Consider the following 12,435-nt stretch of genomic DNA (forward strand, 5'->3'; position numbering starts at 1 on the left):
CAAGTCAAGGGGGCCTGTGGAATCCGGCAGGTGACTCCCAAGGCCCCAGCTGAGTCCCCGAGAGATCCGATCAGATCAGATTGCAAACAGCTTTGCAAGGTAAATATAGCCAGAGTGCTGGTCCGTCAACCCAAAATAAACAGCTCCCAGGCAGCCAAGGGCCTGCCTGAACCTCGCCACACGGGGCCTAACGGGATAGGAAGGACGAGAGACTGCCAGCCCCACCGCACACTGGTCCCTGGACCCCGCACAGGGGCCACTGGGATGCCAATTTTTAAGCATGAGCCAAGAAGAGGACCATGTGATTCTGCAACGGGTGGGGCCTGGCTGGCCTTGCCAAGCATTCGCCTGCTACGCCCGGATGCCAACCTCGCCTCACTCCTGCTGGGCTCCATGGAGACCCCCACCACCTGGCGCCTGGAAGTCCAGGCCCTTCGGAGGCAGCCCTCCCGTGCCTGACCCAATCCCAGTGTCCACAGTTGGGAGACCCACCTGTCCTTTCCAAGCCTGGGCTTCACTGTTCACTCTTTTAGCAGAGGGGGTGGCCCTGGAACAAGAGGGCCGCCAAGCAGTCACCCAGGGTCACTGGGAGCTGTCTGAGCCTGCTGGCCCTTCCTCAAGTGCAAACCATCTATTAAGAGATGATCGAGGCCTAGTCTAGTGGTTTACAAACTCTTTTGACCACTACAATCCAGTACTCCAAATGTTTCTATAAATAGATACACTTTTATAAAAGAAACAAAAGTTTCCCCAAACAACACTTCTCCTGAAAGGCCCCCAATAGAGACTATTCTTAAAATAAGCAATGCATGCTGCTCTTTTGTTCTGTTCTTTCATTTAAAAAAAAAAAAAAAAAGGCTGGTGCAAATCACTAAATTTATGTCATAAGCCAAACAGTTGAACCTGCAGGTTCTGGGGAGGACAGACAGGCCCAGGCCTTCTGGACATCTCGCTAATTCCAGCTTCCCCAGGTTTCACCTTCCTCCCCGCCTCTGCACTCTGGGGCCTCCCAGGTGAGGCCAGGACGCCTCACCCGCTGCTGGGAAATGGGTCCTGTCACAGGCTCCCCCACTGCCACAATTACCAAACCTGTTCTAAAGACAGAATTACAGGACTTGTTCCCCACCCCCCACTCTTATGATCGCATCAGAACTTCCAATGAGGGGCACCTGGGTGGCTCAGTGGGTTGAGCCTCTGCCTTCGGCTCGAGTCATGAACTCAGGGTCCTGGGATCGAGCCCCACATCAGGCTCTCTGCTCAGCGGGGAGCCTGCTTCCCCCTCTCTCTCTCTGCCTGCCTCTCTGCCTGCTTGTGATCTCTGTCAAATCAAGAAAATATTTTAAAAATAAAAAATAAAATAAAATATTTAAAGTAAGTAAGCTAATTAATTAAATGGCAGAATGGAGTAGTTTACCATCAAGACTATGTGGCCTGTAAAGCTGAAAGTATTTACTATTTGACCCTTTACAGAAAAAGTTGGCTCATTTCTGGGTTAGACAAAGGCTCAAAAACCAAACAGGGCTGGCTACCAAATCACAGTCCCACAAGATTCTCCTCGGAAGCAAGGAGTCTGTGGTCCTACCAGTCTGCGGCATTCCTTCTGGGGAGTATATTAAAGGCTACTCAAGGGATGCCGGGCTGGGTCAGTCAGTGGAACGTGTAGGGCTCTCGATCTCAGGGTTGTGGGTTCGAGCCCCAAGTTTGGTGTAGAGATTACTTAAAAATAGAATTTATGAAAGGCTACCCAGAAGTCCCATTAGTGAGCAACCTGGTAGCTTTTGCTCACACACAACCTTCTCGGCTTTACTTCTCCAAGGGACCCGACCCCAACTCCAAACACCGATTTCCATCACTCCACCTTGAGAAACTCTATAGAGTTCTCCTTTGCCAGGCCTGAACCCAACAACCAGCAGAACTCAACAAGGTTCCCCGCTGAAAATTCCAGAAAGTTCATGACAGGCATTTGTGAAGTTTTACGAAAGTCTTCTCAGCTAGGCAGGGAGCTCCCCCCTCCTTGGGGCACTCGACAAAGTTCCATTTATAAACAGTCTGGAGTGCACAACCCCACATCTGGAAGGATTCAAAGGCCCAGCTATCAACCAGCTACGGCAGCGGCAGCCAGAGGGCGGGTAAGTAGAAAGGGTTCCAAATCAGACCCACCAGTCCATGAATTCTACTAGCTGGGTATCTTAACCTCTGTGTTTCCATAAAACTTAGGGTTTGTTTGGTTTTTTTTTTAAGTTTTGGGGTTCTTTTTGTTTTGTATTGTTTCAAAGATCTTGTTTATTTGACAGAGAGGAAGAGAAAGAGAGCACAAGCAGGGGGAGGTGCAGAAGGAGAAGGAGAATCAGACTCTCCAATGAGCAGGGAGCCCTACTTAGGTCTCAATCCCAGGACCCCGGGATCACCACCCGAGCTAAAGACAGACGCTCAACGGACTGCACCACCCAGGTGCCCCTTAGCTTTTGTTTTTAAAGATTTTTATTTATTTATTTGAAAGAGAGCGAGAGCACAAGCGGGACAAGGGGCAGAGGGAGAGGGAGAAGCAGACCCCCACTAAGTGCAGAGCATCCTGCCCTCGAGATCATGACCCGAGATGAAGTTAGATGCTTAACCGGCTGAGACACCCAGGTGCCCTGAACCTTAGTTCTTCCATCTATAGTACATACCTTTAAGAGCTGATCTGAGGATTAAATAAGAATGAAAGAGAAGGGTCCAGGCTCATGCCTGGAAATTAGTAAACAGGAACATCATCAAAATTATTCTAGGGGCGCCTGGGTGGCTCAGCTCAGGTCATGATCCCGGAGTCCTGGAATTGAGCCCCGCATTGGGCTCTCTGCTCAGCAGGGAGCCTGCTTCCTCCTCTCTCTCTGCCTACTTGTGATCTCTGTCAAAAAAATAAATAAAATCTTAAAAAAAAAAAAAAGATTATTCTAGAACTCCTCATGTAACTCTTTCCCTCCAAAACCTTGCATGGCTCCCTACTGCCTAAGAGTTCAGACTTTTCAAGGCCTCCCAGTAACGTCTTCCCTGACTGGATTCAACTTTTTCAGCCTCTCCTTACACACTCACAACTCCAAACTACCCCAGCCCCACTGCCTTTCCCTGAGACCCTAAATTTCTCATCTTTGTAACTTTGTTCCCAACCCTTCCTCTGATCAGTGGGCTCTTCCCCATGCCCTAACTCTACGACTTCAAGGTTTAGCTGGAATCATATTCTTCTAGATCAGTTAATCCTTTTAGAGCAGTCCCAGGAGAACAGTGAGTGGGATTCCTGAAAACCTGGGCCAGGTACACCCTAAGTGCTTTGCAAATACTAACTCAAAGAATCTTCAGGGGCACCTGGGTGGCTCATTTGGTTAAGCGTCTGCCTTCAGCTCAGGTCCTGATCCCAGGCTCCTGCATTGGGCTCCTTGCTCAGTCGGAAGCCTGCTTCTCCCTCTCCTACTCCCTCTGCTTGTGTTCCCTCTCTCTGTGTCAAATAAATAAATAAAATCTTAAAAAAAAAAAAAAAAAAAAAAAAAGAATCTTCACACCAACCCTATGAGGTAGGTACTACTATTATCCCCATTTTACAGGTAAGGAAGCCCCAAGGCCCAGAGACATCAAAAAATAACTTCCCCGGGATCTCACGGTTATAAGTAGCAGAGCCGGAATTTGAATCCAAGTTGTCTGGCTACACAGTCCTCGCTCTTACTTTGCTCGGTCATTCTGGACCCTCCCACCTCTGTCCTCCTGCCACTCCGGTAAGTTCTCTTCCACAGCGACCAGGCTACACCAGGGTCACAGGGCTCTGCAGCTTACCAGCCAAGGAACCCTGGGCAAGTCCTTCACCTGGGGACAAGCACCTACCCTCACCAGGTGGTGTGAAGATCACAAAAGAAGGTATAAGTAAAACGCTTAGCACAATGTCTGGCCTATGACAAGACCCCAGTGAACAAAAGCAACGATTACTATTGGTAATCAGCCCCGTGAGCAGTGAGAGTAAGGTCTCCCTTATCTCCATGCCCGCTGAACTCTGAACATATCCCAGAGGCTCAATGCCTTACAATTTCAGCTCTTTCCTCCAATTGATGTTCACAAAAATTCCAAGCAACTTCTGAACCCAGCTCTGGAACCTGGGAACAAAGGGTGCTCGCGGGCAGAGAACTTGAGGAAGGAACTAATCCAAAAATAATTGATCCCAGGTCGTGGAAAGCATTTTGTTTACGGCAGCAGACTGACCTTCCCAATTATCTTCTGCTTAGGCTAACGTTACAGCCTGCCCTCCCCAGTGAACCAACACTGCCAATGGGTTCACCGTGATCCTGCAGGACACAGGGTTGGGCCAAGGGGGCCGCCTCTCACAGAGATAAATGGAGGCACAGATGACCCGAGTCACAGCCCACAAGGGTACCCTCGGCTCAAGAAGCATCTGCAGCAGATCATGTCCGGCACACAGAGCCCCTGATTTTGGAGTCTGGATGCTGAGCCCAGCAGGGGCCTGTTGTTTCTAGGAATGCCGTCAGGAGTGGGATTCTTGTCTGCAGACTAGAGAGGGTCCAGCTAAGGTGTATACGGTCAGATCCCCAAAATTCCTCCATATCTTGTGGGCCCGGTCAGGACTCTGGATGAATCTTCAGGCAAGTCCATGGCACTGCAGGATATGTCTCCCCTTTGTCCACATGAGAAAACGGGCTCCAGAGTACACAGCCGCTTGTCTGAGATCCCACAGCCTATCTCCCCAGTACATCAGGGCGGCTGGCCAGGCCTTTCCGCCCACCAGCAGGGAGTCTCTCAATCCCCTCCAGGCTCCTGGGAGACCCTCCCTCAATATCACCTGCTGAACAGGTGAGCCTGGCAGCCTTGCCAACTCTCCCACCCTCGGAGATCAGAGGTCACATCAGTGCCTCTCTGGTTTTCCAGGTCTCTAGGAAGGAAGCCCTCTGGGGGCAGGAAGTTGGTTGTGCTGACTCACCGGCCAAGGGAGAATAGTCCAGGAAATTCACTCACTCTGTTTCCATGGTGCTGGGTCCTGTGGCACCCCCTTCTCTCAGAGGCTCACTCACAAGGCTTGGTGTCTGTCGTAGGGGCTGGGGCACACACAGACCTGCCTCTCGGGTCTGTCTGTCCACCCCAACTCCATTTCTCCCAGACTCACAGCAAACAGTTATCTTCTCTTGTAACTGTATCCCCAGAATGGAGGCCATGATGGGGTTCAGCCCCTCCCTGCTGGAGGAACTTCGGGAGTTCATCTGCGGAGCCAGGAAGCCTTCTCCACCCTGACCAGGGAAAATAAAGGTCCCCAAGATACAAATCTGGGTGATCCAAGGCTCACCCAATGCCACTGGCTGCCCCTGCCTCCTGACTTCCTGCAGTGTTTTCAGCAGGAGGAAGAGGAATGTCTGATTAGGAGGCTGGCCTCTCGAGGACAAAGAGGGCTCCAAAGGGCAGGAAAGTGCCACCCATCCGATCCTCACTTCTCCTGGAGTGGGAAGGGACCTGGGCAGCTATGAATTTATGACCCCAAGAAAAAGGGGAACAGGTGTGCCACCATCTTAAACCCAGAGCACAGCTGTGAAAAGCTCATGGTGTCAGTCCCTTCCCCCAAACTGTAACATTTTATTTTGCTTAACTTTCCTGCTCTCTCTTTTCCTAGGAGACCTGGTCCGAACATGTCCGTGGCTGGACACTGATCAGAACTCCATACACCACAAAAAGCCTAAGTGCCCAGTGCAGTTCTGGATGCCAGCAGACTCAGGTTCAAATCCCGCTCTAGCAGACTAGCTGTACAGCTGTGGGAAAATGCTGCGGTAAAACCACCTCAATAGGTGGTTGAGGAGTTAGTGTGCAAGTTCAGGGAACTTAAACAACGCCTAGTACAGGGTGAATGATTGGTTAACGGTCAGCTAGTCTTAGAGATCCTTCAGGCAAAGGCAGAGACGGGTCTCCAAGGATTCGGGAGTGACAGAACAGAATTCCATCCTATGACCTAAAGCAAAAACCAGTGTGCCACTCCCTTACACAAACACAGATCCTCTCATCCCCTCTCAAGGGCTTCCTCTATTTAATTCTTAAAGTCAGAGCTACTTCTAAGCAGCAGCCTTCATTTACTGATTCAGAAGTCAAGATGCAGAGAGAAATGTGTCTCAAGTCACACAGGCAACAAAGGGTGAGCTCGGTGAGCTCTGCCCCTCCCCGCATCACCTGGCTTTTCCACTGAGGCCCAGTGAGCTCTGGACCCACTCAGGGCTTCTGAAGAGTTCAGACTCCACGGTCGGCCCACTTGTTTGTAGAACACAGGGAGAGTACTAGACACACTCCCAAGAAAACACTCCCTCCCTCAAGGCCAAGGGCTGAGCGCACTCACTGGGGAGGCAGGAGGGCTCTGGGCTAGAGACCTTGGGAGAGGAGGCTGCCTCACTCACACAGGCAGGTGTCACATCGTGATCACCACCAATCGTTCTGCAGGCCCTGCTGTGGAAGACTCCAGGCCTGAGGGCACCCTTAGGACCACTTCCCGGCCTAACCTGCAGCCTCACACTCCCCACCCTTCAGAGGCTTCTCACTCCAGCCTAGCCCGGCAGGGGAAGAGGAACCTGTGTCTGACCCACGCCTCCAAATCAACTGAAAGCCCATTCAAGGGGAACATGTCCCACCCTCCTCCCCCACACCCAGTGACTCAGTGGCAAGTTTCTGGAGAAGAAACTGAGAGCGGAGAGTGGTTTTCAAAACACTAGGCTGAGGCTCTCGGAAAATGCAGTGGGAGAAAGAGTGTTAGGAAATCCCCTCTACTAGGTGATAAAAGGTCTTGGCCAATACCTTTCGGCCTCAAGTGTGGGGTCACAAGAAAGACAGCTCAGGGGTCCGACTCCTCCTCCTCACCGCCTGACACCTGCTTCCACGGAGCTCAGACCCTGCACGTCCTTCCTTCCAACAATGTTGTCCCTGAACATACGTGGGACTGTCTTCTTACAGATCTACTTCCAAGATCCTGCTGTGTCTCTCCACCTGCTGCATCAAAGTTGCCCATTCAAAGGCACCTGAGTTCCCCAACCCTAGACATTTGTCTGACACCCAATCTCCCTCACCAGATGTCACTCGTCGCCCACCTCTTCTCAGGTCCAGTACCCCTGACCCCCTCCAGCGTCCACGACACCTCTCACCCAGATCTGCCCCGCACCCCCAGTCCGCCCGGCCTGCTCCCTGTGGACCCCGTCGCGGCTGCTGAGGGAGCGTCCAGGACAGCAGAGGGGGCAGGGCAGGGAGGCCCGAGCTCACCATGGCGAAGCCGGAGAGCAAAGCAGAGGTCCGGCTGGAGGCTTTGAGCTTGGCGCGACTCAAGTAGAGCTTGCGCCAGGACAGCGCCTGCATCGAGTGCTCGTTGAGGCTCATCACCTCGGAGTAACTCTGACCGATCCAGTCCGGGTAGGTGACGGCGGCTGGCGGAGGCGGCGACCCCGGGGGCTCCCCGTCCCCGCTACGGCGGCGGCTCCGGCGGCTGCCGCTGGTGGTGCTGCCGCCGCTGAGGGGAAGCTCGGGGCTGCTGCTGTTCGGGGGCGGGGCGGGCTCCGGATGCATGGAGCACGGTGCAAAGGCGCGGGCCGGCCCGGGCTCCTGCGAAGGGAGCGGCCCCCACCCTCCGCCGCACCTCCGCCTCCGCCTGAGGCAGCCGCCGCCTGCCCGCTGCGCGGGCTGGGCTTTACCCGGCCGGCCGCCGAACACGAGGAGGAGGTCGAGGAAGCGGCTGCAACTCCAGCTCGCAGGCCCGCGACGCCGCTCGCAAAAGCCGGGGGCCGCCCGGACGCGAGCCTGCGCGCTAGCCAGCGTCCAAGATCCCCCGGCCGGGACCCTCGGCGCGCGCCACGATTGGCCGCCGCCTGGGGTTGATTAGCATGTGCCCCGGCCCCTTCCTAACACCCCGCCCACGAGGAGGTGGGCGGTGCACGGGCGAGTCACGTGACTCCTATCCTCGGACGGCACCGCCCACCGTCTCGGGCGACGCTCTGCGAGCCCTCGCGGCTCTTCCTGGAAGGTCTCCAGGCCACCAGGCCCTCGCTCGGCTCCTGGCGGCCAGCGCCTCCCGACTCCTCAGCTGCTCCGATGGCCCCTCGCCCGGAGCTCGGGCTCCTGGGTCGGGCCGCCTGAGGTCACTTCACTTCTTGGCTCCTCCTGAGGCCCGTTCCCCCTTGGAACCATGTGGCCGAAGGTCTTGGGGGATAGAGCAGGCTGAGATCCAGAGTTCGTTCAGTCTGTGCTTAACTGAGCAATGACCCGAGGCCGACACGGTTCTGATCGCTGAGAGGGGCGTGGTGGTCAAGATCCCCAGGACAAAATCCCCTGCATTCGTGGAGTAAATTTTAATAGTTTAGGTGATAAATGTGTAGAAAAAATAAAGCAGGCTAATGAGGGTGAGTAGTGCAGGGGTTGCAATTTGTAAAAACTTACTTATTTGAGAGAGAGCGCGCAGCGGGGGAAGGGCGGAAGGAAAGAGAGTCCCAGGCCAACTCGGAGCTGAGCGTGGAGCCTAACTGGGGTCTCGATCTCACGACCCTGCGTTCACCACCCTAGGGAAACCAAGAGTCAGATGCCTAACAGACTGGGTCACATAGGCGCCCCGTGGGGGTTGTAATTTTACTTTTAGAATGCTCGGGACGGATTTTTTTGGTCTGTTTTGCTCAGTTTGTTCACGTAATGGTTCATCAGCGTTTGCTGTGTAATAGCCCCAATATTTTTTGAATGAATGACTGTTCAGACCCATTCGGCAAGTGTTTACTGAGAACCTTTTAAAAGTGCGAGGCTAAGGGATTCTGGGAAAATAGTAACCTTCATGGACTCTTATATTTTAGTGGGGACAATAGGCAATAAATAAGTAAGTTTACACTTTTCTGACTTGGTCACATCTGAGATGAGACCCGAACCAGCGATGCAAAGAGCCAGGAAACTGCCTTCCAGGGGAAGGGGACGGAGAGTGCAAAAACCCTGATGCAGCAGTATCTTGCTGCTGGAGCATTAGGATGGCGATTTAGCTGGGGAATAGTGGAAGGCAGAGGGGAGGTGGAGTTAGAGTATGAGGCTTAGGACTGTCCCTTAGAATGTGAGCTCCAGAGGGGGCAGGGACATTTACTGGCGGTTTCACAACTCTACCAGTATCTAGAATAGCGCTTGGCACATAGGCTGCGTTCAGTAAGCATCTGTTGAATGAATAAGTGTGGGAGAGACAGGAATGAGTGAAACTCGGTAATTAGCCCAGTCAAATCAGAAGCAAGAGGCATTCCAGGTCAGCGATGGTGAAATTTAACTCTTATCACCACTAGAGAGCGCCCCTCCACTCCCCCACATCATGGAATAAACCTGAAGGCCCTTTCCTCCCCAAAGTCCATGGGTTTCCTCAGAGGACTTTTTGGGAGTTTTTATGAAGACGAGGCAAGTTGGAATTTGAAATCTTCCCTCACTAGGCTTGTTTCTTGGATGGCCTTTGTACTTGTTACTCCTTCTACTTAACCAAGTGTGTTCAAATACCATCTCCAGAGAGAGACCTTCCCTTTCTGTCCAAAGTATCCCCATTTCACATTCTATCACCTCACCCTGTCTTATTTCTTTTGTAGTTCTGATTACCACAGTATCTGAAATCACCTAGTTTATTTATGTATTGACCTGTTTGCCCATGTCTCTGTACCCCAGCCGATGAGCACCCTGAGAACAAAGTTCCTGTCTTCTTTAAATCACTTCTCCAACATCCCATGAGCTCTCACGGGGTTAGGCACACCAGAAACTCCCATATAAGGCATGCGCAATGAATAAGATAATGAAGTGGGCTTGGGTCTGAGGAATCCTTGCTCACACAAAATTGTGTCCACACAACATTTGGAAGCTGATTGGGCCCGAGGGAGACCCGGTCTGAAAGGGGAAGAAGAGGCTGGAAGCTGGAAGGAGCGATTTGCTGATTTAGAAGGAACAATGGGATCCGGGAGGGGCAGCTCAGCAGGGGGCTTTGGGGGCTGAAAAGAAGCCAAGTTTCCTTTCTCCAACTCCTCCATCATGCCCCTCCCCCCCTTCTAAATCTCTGGAGTTTGAATACTACCATATGCACAGAGCTGGAAAAAAAATATATATATTATCCAGACTTGGAGGGGAGGCATCTGGGCAATTCCTGCTTCTGGCCCTAGGTCCTAGAGCCTGGAAGGACCTGTGGTTAGTAACCTTTCCCCACCCTTGTTAGAGCTGGGACTTGAGATGCACCAACTTCATCCCAAACTTAACCATTGGAGAGTCAGGTTTGGAACCCCAGCGGCCCATCTGAGTAGTGCCTCCAAATACCATGTACAGCCCCCTCTAGTGGCCAGGGAGTGTGCTTTCAGCCTTTAGGAGCTTTATATCCAAAAAAGCCAAATAGAATTTTTTTTTTTAAGATTTTATTTATTCATTTCACAGAGAGAGATACAGAGAGAGAAGGAACACAAGCAGGGGGAGTGGCAGAGGGAGAGTCAGAAGTAGGCTTTCCACTGAGCAGAGAGCCCTATGTGGGGCTTGATCCCAGAACCCTGGGATCATGCTCTGAGCCGAAGGCAGACACTTAACAACTGAGCCACCCAGACGCCCCCAAATAGAATTTTTCAATCAGTTCTGTGCGTGAGCATATGGAGATCCAACTAAGAGGGTTGCTGCAACCTGTCCCATCACTGTGGCTAATTGGCACAGCCCGGAGCTGACCAAAGATGGCCTGAGCTGCCTTTGGAGATGGGTAGCAAGCTCCCCATAACATCGGGTGAAAAAAGTTGACACTTAAGTAGTACTTACCAGGGGTGCCTGGGGGGCTCAGTCGGTTAAGCTTCTGCCTTTGGCTCAGGTCAGGATCCCAGGATCCTAGGACTGAGCCCCTTATTGTGCTCCCAGCTCAGTGGGGAGCCTACTTCTCCCTCTTCCTCCTACCCTGCCCACTTGTGCTCCTGCTCTTTCTCTCTCTCTCTTTCAAATAAATAAATAAAATCTTTTTTGTTAAGTTTATACTTTTGTGTAAAAGTTTTGTATAAAACTCAGGCAGAGGGGCGCCTGGGTGGCTCTGTGGGTTAAGCCTCTGCCTTCAGCTCGGGTCATGGTCTCAGGGTCCTAGGATCAAGCCCCGCATCCGGCTCTCTGCTCAGCAGGGAGCCTGCTTCCTCCCTGACTCTCTGCTTACTTGTGATCTCTCTCTGTCAAATAAATAAAATCTTTAAAAAAAAAAAAAAAACAAAACTCAGGCAGAGTTTGAGAACCACAGAACTAGATGGGCCTTAGTTTTTAAGGACTTTTAGTCTTTGACAATTGGTTGTTTATTTTTTTTAAGATTTTATTTATTTATTTGACAGACAGAGATCACAAGTAGGCAGAGATGAAGGCAGAGAGGAGGAAGCAGGCTCCCCACTGAGCAGAGAGCCCCATGTGGGAAGTGGGATGTGGGGCTCGATCCCAGGACCCTGGGACCATGACCTGAGCCGAAGGCAGAGGCTCTAACCCACTGAGCCACCTAGGCACCCTGACAATTGGTTTTACCAATGTTCCCTTGGTCACTCAGCTGCAGTGTGATCGTGGACAAATTGCTTAACCTCTCTGAGCCTCCAATCCTCTCAGCAAAAATGGAGATCAAATACTTACAAACACCTATTCATGGACCCTGAATTTGGACACCTAGTCACTTTGCACAGGCAGATTTTTAAGAGAGATAACTCTGATGTCCAGCTGAAGAGGAACTCTCCCGCCCCTTCTTGTCCAATAAGGCCTTAAAGAATTGTCCACTTTTATTTTGGTTTATTTATTTATTTACTAAGTAGGCTCCATATCCAATGTGGGGCCTGAACTCACAACCCTGAGATCCAAAGTCACGGGCTCTACCAACTGAGCCAGCAGGCCCCTCTTATTTCAGTTTAAAAAGAGAATACTTTATTAGAGCCCATCATAGTTACTAGCTTTTGTTCACTCCCTTCTCATCTGTGCCTCCCCTTCTGAATGCTCTAAGGCTTAAAACCCCTAAATTAAGGGTGCCTGGCTGGCTCAGTGGGATAAGCATCTGCCTTGGGCTCAGGTCATGATCCCCGGGTCCTGGGATCAAGTCCCACATCAGGCTCCCTTCTCATTGGGGAGCCTGCTTCTCCCTCTCCCACTCCCCCTGCTTGTGTCGCCCCCCCCCTCGCTGTCTCTCTGTCAAATAAATAAAATCGTAAAAAAAAAAAAATGAAGAAGAAGAAGTGGGTGTGTCTCTTGATCTAGAGATCATGAGTCTGGGCCCCACATTGGATATAGAGATTACTAAAAACAAACTTAAAAAAAAAACCCACCCTAAATTAATAATAATAAAAACAGACCCCATTTCTTGAGCTCATGCCTGTACAGAACAGTACTTGTACACCTCTGACAATGGGAAGCTTACTGCTTCCAGAAGCCATGCATTTCTGTACTGGTTATTTTTAACAGTTCAAA

General features: G+C 51.6%; 1 protein-coding gene across 5 annotated transcripts in view; it reads right to left on the reverse strand.

The window, feature by feature from the left end:
- Window positions 1-7,881, reverse strand: part of ORAI1 (ORAI calcium release-activated calcium modulator 1) — a 19,681-nt gene extending 11,800 nt beyond the window's left edge. Inside the window, exons 1-2 of one of the 5 annotated variants that reach the window (XM_013056492.2) lie at window positions 7,261-7,374; window positions 4,993-5,261 (exon numbers count right to left, since the gene is read on the reverse strand). Coding sequence is in view for 2 of the 5 variants with exons in the window: in XM_045073519.1 (XP_044929454.1) it covers window positions 7,261-7,560 (300 nt within the window). In the remaining 3 variants the exon portion in view is untranslated. Of the gene's footprint in view, window positions 1-4,957; window positions 5,262-7,260 lie in introns of all 5 variants that reach the window. The other 4 variants (XM_013056490.2, XM_045073519.1, XM_013056491.2 and 1 more) reach the window with 4 other exon arrangements.
- Between the last annotated feature and the right edge of the window lie 4,554 nt (window positions 7,882-12,435).

This window comes from Mustela putorius, unplaced genomic scaffold, assembly GCF_011764305.1.
Source record: "Mustela putorius furo isolate JIRA1106 unplaced genomic scaffold, ASM1176430v1.1 tig00537248_pilon_pilon_pilon, whole genome shotgun sequence".
Lineage (NCBI taxonomy): Eukaryota > Metazoa > Chordata > Mammalia > Carnivora > Mustelidae > Mustela > Mustela putorius.